This window comes from Portunus trituberculatus, chromosome 7 (genome assembly GCF_017591435.1).
Source record: "Portunus trituberculatus isolate SZX2019 chromosome 7, ASM1759143v1, whole genome shotgun sequence".
Classification (NCBI taxonomy): Eukaryota; Metazoa; Arthropoda; class Malacostraca; order Decapoda; family Portunidae; genus Portunus; species Portunus trituberculatus.
Window position 1 is genome coordinate 2,821,544 of NC_059261.1, and position 8,710 is coordinate 2,830,253.

At 39.5% G+C, this 8,710-nt stretch overlaps 1 protein-coding gene across 1 annotated transcript in view; it reads right to left on the minus strand.

The window, feature by feature from the left end:
- The window catches only part of LOC123519358, a 9,107-nt gene extending 990 nt beyond the window's left edge, over positions 1–8,117 (minus strand). Inside the window, exons 1-4 of the mRNA XM_045280621.1 lie at positions 7,231–8,117; positions 5,656–5,802; positions 429–711; positions 4–255 (exon numbers count right to left, since the gene is read on the minus strand). Coding sequence (XP_045136556.1) covers positions 4–255; positions 429–711; positions 5,656–5,802; positions 7,231–7,343 — 795 coding nt within the window. The 5' untranslated portion in view covers positions 7,344–8,117. The remainder of the gene's footprint in view (positions 1–3; positions 256–428; positions 712–5,655; positions 5,803–7,230) is intronic.
- Positions 8,118–8,710: the final 593 nt, after the last annotated feature.

Here is an 8,710-nt window from a genome sequence, read left to right on the forward strand (position 1 = left end):
GGCAAAGCATCGACTTGGATCCAAGCCATCAGTGCTGCAATGAGTAGTTTGTCTACTGTCACTGCTGGAGCTGCTGCTGGTGTAGGCTTGACAGTGCACCACCTGCTTCACAAACTGCACATTGTCATCAGTGTATGATGACTGTGATGACTGTGACAGCTGTGATGACTGTGACAGCTGCGAGGACTGCTGGTGGTGGTGGTGGTGGTGTCTGGTATTCTGAGACAAGCTCAGCTTGGATGTGATGCGTCTTCTCTGTAATGACAGACAATATAAATAATTAGTTTATTAGATGCAAGAGATTCAGCCCTAAATAAGCTTATCTGGTATTCATTTTCACAAACAGTGAAGACTGGCAAGCACTGTCACTGTGTAGGAGTATCATAGTGCTATGCTGGAACACTGCACCACAGCACAAACACCTGTACCTTTCTTGTCTTCCTCCTTGGCTGACTTGTGCTCACCACAGACTCCATATCAGAACATGACGAGATATCATTGGACTGGACTGGAGAGGCAATGTGTTGTGGTGAGGCTGCAGAGGCAACACCTTGGGAGAGGGAGCAGACACTGCCAGAGGAGGGGATGGTGGGAACGGCAGCTACTGGGGCTTTGGGAGGAAGGTCACCTTCAAAGGAGGAAGTGAAAATTGAGGAGCTTGTTGCTTCTCTCCCCAAATTGTCTGCCACTTTGCACTCAGCAACAGCAGCCCTAGAAAGTAACAAAAATCAATCACAACACAGTACATGACACTATTAATCTTCTGTTGCCTTTGAAAATAGTTAAATAGTTGTGGTGAAGTTATACAGATTTTTAAGGGTATGTTTACATTTATGGTGACAGATGAATAAAATTTCTACATCATAAAATGCTACATGGGAACTTACTATAAATAGATGGGAGAGAGGAGATATAATAACGATGTACAAGATAGAGAACTGTATGGAAAAGATAGATAGACAAGACCTGGTATCACAGACAGAAGATGGAGATACACGGACAAGAAGATCATGAAAAGGCAATGTTTGAGAAACGTCAGAGAGTTTTGACACACACACACACACAAACCGTCGCCGTCGTTGAGAGAGGACGGCTCGTCTCCGGCTGCGTACAGGAAGAAAATACCTATGGTATTACAGGGCCCGGGTAACTCTAAGTTTTGTGTCCGTAAATGTCCTACTGTCTCTTAGTGTTGAAAGTGAGTGATATGGAGAGTGATCCCTGAGAGGGGAGTGTGGACGGTGTTCGCTCTGGCCGTAATCAGCTGACAACAACAAAAATGGCGTCCAGGCAAACTAGAGACTTCGAAGGTTTTATTACTACGCCAAAAGGACTGCAGAAACTTGACATGGATGCAAGAATCCAGGCGCTGGAGAGTAAGTTCCTAAGCATTTTGGCAATAGAAGAAAAACTGGATAGAGTTCTAGCCGAGAATGATTCATTTGAAAAAGAGATCTACTTGTTAACGCTAGAGAATAAAGAGCTGTTGAAGGAAAAAGTAGAGATGGAGAAAGAAAACCAACAACTAAGGAAACAATGTGAAGAAATGAAGGCTAAACTCATGGAAATGGAGATAAAAATATCCGAAGGGGACTTGAAGAAAGAGGAATGTCTTAATCTAATTGACACCAGGATGAAAGAAGTGAATCATGAACATCAGGAGGTACAAAGGTCGTTTAGGGAGATAGTAAAAAAGCAGGAAGAGGAAAATAAAGGGATTACGCAGAGGGAAATGGTAAAGGCACTAAAGGAAAATGAGTATGTGGTGAGAGATATTGCTGAAAAGAAAAATGTGTGATCATAATAGGATTGCGGAGGAAACTAACAGGAACTGGCAGGACAGGAGGGATAAGGAAAATGACAAGATTAAGTCTTTACTGAACAAGATCTCTGTGGAAGAAGAGGACCTATATGCTGAGGTAGAAGAAAGTGTGAGATTGGGAGCTTTTGAGGAAGGCAAGAATAGACCATTAAAATTGAAATTAAAGTCTCAGGTGGCAGCGGAGGCCTTGTTGAGGAGGGCTTGGAAACTTAAGGACTCTGAGGAAACCAAAACAATTTACATAAGAAGAAATATGTCACAAGATGAGAGAATGAAGATGAAGGAGCTAGTATCTGAAGTGAAGGAGAGGAATGACGAAAGAACAGAGGAGGAAAAGATCAAGTTTTTTTGGAGGATGAGAAATGGGAGGCTAAAGAAGTGGTGGATAAAACAGACGGAATAGGCATTACATGGAAGAATGAGACTAGGAATGGAATAAAAGTGACTTACACGAACATAGATGGATTTCTGTCTAAGAGGCTAGAATGTATGGATTACCTAAGAAATAACGAACCGGACATAATGTGTGTAGTGGAAACAAAGCTAAGGCCCGAAATAAAGCTAGACTGGTTTGTTGTAAAACACTACAAAGTATGGAGAAATGATAGAAAAATAAAGGAGGTGGTGGTATAATGGTTCTTACTAAGGAAGATCTGATAGTGAAGGAGGTGAACTATAGTAAGAGAAATGAGGAAGTGATAAGTATGCTTATAACAGATGGCAAGAGGGACATTAATATTATAACAGTATACATACCACCCAGAACCAGTGCTTGGGAATATGAACAGTACCAAATGGTGATGAGAAATACTCTAGACAGAATGAAGCAAGAACTCATCAGAAAGGATAGAGTGATGATAGTTGGAGACTTTAATTGCAAAGAAATAGTGTGGGAAGACTACGAAGTGGTGAATGGTGGTGAGTGGGCAGAAGAATTGTTAAAGGTAGCAACAAATAACTTGATGACACAGTGGGTGAGATCACCAACAAGGTGCAGGGGACAAGATGTTGCAGCAAGGTTGGATTTGGTATTTACCAGGGGAATCTCTCTAAAAGAGGAAATTGAACATGAAAGTCCCTTGGGGAAAAGCGATCATGATGTCCTAAGCTTTGAGCTGGATACAGAATTAAGCACGAATAAGATTGTGGAACGCAGGAGGAAAAATTAAATTATACTAGGGCAAATTATAACCATATAAGGGAGTTCTTTAATGAAATTGACTGGTCCGTGGTATACCAGGAAAGAGATATGCAATTGAAATACGATAAATTTATGGATTTGTATAACTCTGCTGTGAAAAAGTTTGTGCCATATTACAGAAAGAGGACTTTAAATAATAAACAGTGGTTTAATAGAAATTGTGAAGAAGCAAAAAAGAACAAAGAAAAGGCATGGAAGAAACTTAAGAAAACAGTGATGTATTATCAAGGAAGGCTACAAAACAGCAAGGAATAGATATGTTGAAGTAAGGAGAACAGCACAGAAGGAATATGAACAGAGGGTGGTGGAAAACTGTGATAGTGACCCAAAAATGTTTTACAAATTCATAAATGGAAAACTAAATAAAAGGGAGGCAATAGAAAAGGTAAAAACGGGAAGAAGTATATGAAGATGCTGGAGATATAGCTGAAATTTTGAACGACAACTTTTGCAAAGTGTTTACAAAGGAGGAGCATTTTATGGGAGGAAGGCCTACGGAAATAAAGCAAATGCAGGACATCATGGTTACTAAGGAAGATGTAAGGAAAATTATAAGCAATCTGGATATTAATAAATCAATGGGGCCTGATGGCATATCTGGGAGGTTGCTAAATGAATGTAAGGATCAATTGTTGAACCCCATATTTGATATTGTGGAAACCTCCATACGAACAGGATTAGTCCCGAAAGAGTGGAAAAGAGCTGACATTGTGCCTATATATAAGAATGGTAGTAGAATGGAACCGCTAAATTATAGACCAGTATCGTTGACTAGTATATTGTGCAAGGTATGTGAAGAAGTAATTAAAGCTAAGTGGAGTGAGTATCTAGAAAGTGAAAACATTCTGAGTGAAAGGCAGTTTGGTTTCAGAAAAGGAAGATCGTGTGTATCCAATTTATTATGTTTTTATTCAAGAGTGACTGACATACTACAACATAGAGAGGGATGGGTGGATGCTATCTACCTGGACTTGAGAAAGGCCTTTGATAAAGTACCACACAATAGACTGATGTGGAAACTAAAGATGACTGGAGGAGTAAATGATAAACTAGCAAAATGGATGGAAAATTACTTAATGGGAAGAGAAATGAGAACAGTGGTGAGAGGAAGGAAGTCCGAGTGGAAGAAGGTAACCAGTGGAGTTCCACAAGGGTCAGTGCTGGGTCCCATCATGTTTTTGATTTATGTTAATGATATGCCAGTAGGAATTGACAGTTATATGAACATGTTTGCGGACGATACTAAAATTATGAGGAGAGTAAAGAATGTGGAAGATTGTAACAAGTTACAGGAAGATCTTGATAAAATATATGAGTGGAGTAAAGAGTGGCAGATGGAATTTAATATAGACAAGACCCATGTTATGAAAATGGGAAGAAGTAGATACAGACCAAACTGGGATTACAGGCTGGGTGATGAGAAAATTAAAGAGACCAATGAGGAGAAAGACTTAGGAGTAACCGTGCAAAACACTTTGTCACCGGAGAAACACATTAACAAGATTTTTTGGAAAACATACAACATGCTTCAAAATATTGGCCTTGCATTCCACTACCTAGATGAAGGAATGATGAAGAAGATATTATGTACCTTAATAAGACCCCAGCTAGAATATGCAGCATGTGTCTGGTCACCGCATATGAAGAAAAATGTGAAGAAGGTAGAAAGGGTACAGAGGCTGGCAACAAGGATGGTACCAGGACTCAGGGAGTTAGACTATGAGGAAAGACTGAGGAAGCTGGGGCTGACCACATTAGAAGAGAGAAGAACAAGAGGAGACATGATAACTATGTATAAATTGGTGAACAAGATTGACATACTGGATAGAGAGTTGATAAAGGTGACCACAAGTAATCATCTCCGAGGACATGGAAAAAGCTAATAAAGGACATCTGTCTAAATGACGTGAGAAAATACAGTTTCCGCATCGTAGCATTGATAAGTGGAATAAACTGAGCAGTCATGTCGTTGACGTGTGTGTGTGTCAATCAGATGAAAGAGAGATATGACAGGAATGGACAAGGAGACAGGACACAGAGAGCTTAGCTCGGGCCCTGTAATACACAAATAGGGTAAATACACACACACACACACACACACACACAGAGATTATCAACATCATTACATCAACACCACACACACATACACACACACATAAATAAGTAAATTAATAAGTGAATTCTAGGTTAAGTTAGATCCATAGTTAGGTTAAGCATTTCAGTTCATTGTTTTAATGTTCCCCCCCCTGTACATTTTCAGTGTAAACACTGAAATTAATAAACCGTATATTATTATTATTATTAAAAAAAAAACACACAAAACACACACACCACGTAGTGTAGTGGTTAGCACGCTCAACTCACAATCGAGAGGCCCAGGTTCAAGTCCCAGTGAGCGGCGAGGCAAATGGGCAAGCCTCTTAATGTGTGGCCCCTGTTCACCTAGCAGTAAATAGGTATGGGATGTAACTCGCAGGGTTGTGGCCTCGCTTTCCCGGTGTGTGGAGTGTGTTGTGGTCTCAGTCCTACCCGAAGATCGATCTATGAGCTCTGAGCTCGCTCCGTAATGGGGAAGACTGGCTGGGTGACCAGCAGACAATCGAGGTGAATTACACACACACCAAATCCTCACCTCATATCCTGAGAAGGTTCTGGTAATACAACACTTGAGGCCTTTTTCTTCTTCTTCCTCTTCATGGCTGGTCTGGGTCTGGAATGGTTCTTCACCACATTGTATATCAGCGGCTCGGTGGTGGCAGGACACAGGCCAAACACCTCCCTGTCAACCCCATTTCACTTCTAATTAAGGTGTTTGCAATGGACAGCTGCCAGTGATCACGGCAGTTTTAATGTAGGGTGCAATCAACACTTTCCCAGTCCTCTGGAAAAGCATCATTCTAAACCTGCTTCTTATGATTTATTATTTATTTATTATTTATTTATTTTTTTTTTTTTTCTAATGCCAGCCAAGAGTAACAAAAGATTTAAAAAAGGCCCACTTGGAATGCCAGTTCCCTTAAAGTTTAAGTTAGAATTAGCCAAAAGTCAGGGACAAATATCTTGAAACCTCCCTCCTAAAAGAAGTCAAATTGTAGAAAGATAGAAATACAGAATGATGCATCTCGCTACAAAACATTGATCCAGTGTTTATGCTGATAGGGCTCTCAGCATTTTCACTTTTATTTATAATGCACTAGATATTCAATGTGAATTATTTCTAATTGATTCCTGCAGGGAGTAATGTTTTATCTGGGGAATCACCAAGAGAGTCAGGCAAGTATTATTTGTACCGACAGGATGGTTATATGCAAAACCATGTAGAAACCAAGGACTGGCCGATGTCAGACACATTGGCCTCTCCACAACACACAACAAACCTACAAAGGGAGATGTGAGTGAGTGGTGCTGTTAGACCTGAAGTTATACATGCATTGTGGTTGATGCACAAACACACCAGGAAAGAGCCAAATGTGAAAGGGTGGTTGTATTTCCATAAAAGAAGCAGCAACACAGGGACGCATCGGACGATGATGATAGACAAACTTCACCAGTGTCAAAGATTTGATAGCAATACATGGTTCTCTTTAATGTTTACCAGGATTTATAGATGGATATGTTGACTGTATGACTCAAGTGGATGAAGCAAGATCATACAGAGAGAAAAAATAGGATTTGTCCCCAGACTGGACTAATGTACATAATATTTATCTCATTTTGCCATATTTCTTACTCTCTCCTTGATGGTGGTGGCTAAAAATGTTCCTAATATATTACTAGTTTATTTGACAATAGTGTTTTCCTGTTTATTTAGACAACAGCAAACACCCCAATTAGTTTTCAAATCACAGCTTTCTAATTGTTTGTTTTATTTTTCTATTGTTTTAAATTTGAACTTTAGTTATGCATTTACCCAGTGCTTTAGTCTTTATAGGTAGTTCAACTTTGGAATAAAATATTAAAAACAAGAAAACAAGATATAGTGTCATTAATTCAAACTTTAAACATCTTACTTTTTGTTATTTTTACCTCTTACTTCAACATTCAATTATCAGTGTTACTAAGCATTCATTTTCTTTATTTGACACCATATGACCTGACTTGTTTTGGTGCCATGCAAGAATCTTTAAAGTATTACTCCTGTATGAATCATCCCTTTGCCACCATCTCTTCCACTATACAGCATCACCAACAAGACATGTGCACACACCTGAGGGGCCGCAGTGGACGGGATAGGAATTTAGGATCTCTGGTTAGTTTAACATTGTGCCTTCTGGTGCTCTCCTCGTCCTCCCTCCTTGTCTGCTCCTCCCCATCGCTCATCTTCACCACAGGAATGAATGTGTAACTGAGTAAGCTTGCAGTACATGAAGTATAGCACTGTGTAAATAAGGCAGGTATTCTGAAACACCTGTGCTGCTTCTCCACTACTTTCCAAATGCTCTTGTTAAAGCTACATGTGTTTTTAGGGATGTTTTTACAATTCTAGTGATAAATTAACAAGATTTCCTCATTGTTAACAAAAGAAACAGTCTTGAGAACCTGGCTACTCATCTATGTGGCCCTTAAAAAATAGTCATGGTGATGGAGCAGAGGATTTAAGAACATAGGGCCTTGTCTTTGAGTAAAAGAAATACAATGCAGAAAAGAGGAAGAACAGGGAAGTGGGGGATAGGAGGGAAAATAGATGGGTGAAGAAGGGTGTTTTAGTGGGAGGAATAGTAATGGAGCTTTGAGTGTGCTAAGTGGTTAGTTACAGTATATGGCAACTTTACAGCGCAATTAGTGCTTTATCATTATGTAAGCTGACTATTTACAATGTTGTATATAGCTGGTTAAAATCACTAACCCCTTCAGTACTGGAACACATTTTTATTATGAGTTTTCTGGTGTGATTAGATAATTTTACTTACATAAGGAACTGTCTATGGAGGTCAGGAGATTAATGGCCAGTTTTCACTACTTTAATTCTTACCCAAATTTCTGAAGCTGTATAAAATCACCAGATAGTAAACAGAATGAATATTAAAACACATCATGGTACTGAAGGGGTTGAGTCTAAGTGAGCAATGTGTGGTGGGGGCATCTGTTGTTTGCCTTTCACTAACACACGTAGCTTCCTCTGCTATTCTTGTTATGATGGCTGCTCTGTCCTTGATCTTGCCACTATCTGCCTTTGCCAATCTAAACCTTACCTATGTGATGCTTTGGTTAGGTTAATTAGGTTAGGCAAACTAAATTAGGTTAGGTTAGATTACATTATATTATAATAGGTTAGATTAGGCTAAGGCTAGGATAGGTTAGATTACGTAACGATAGCTTTGGCTTAAATTAGGTTAGGATGTTGGCTGCAAGGTCAACAAGACAGCTGCCACCACCACCACAACAGGGATGGGCACCTCTTCTTGATTTACCAACCTTTAAACTAATTTTTTTCTCTTATTTTTCTTTCAATAAGTTTTCGGCTTTGCTTCTTACTTACTTAGTTACTTAGCTTCTGGAAGTTAGTACAGAGTGCATGATATTCAACAACCCTACTTGGTACGCCATGTAAATATTAAGCTCGGTAGAGGAGGATAAGCATCTTCATATTCTCATAATTTTAAGACTCGAGAATTATGGTGTGGTCAGGTTCCCACGAGTGTCTCTCACAAACAATGCAAAATCATTGATCAAATAACACCAGAATC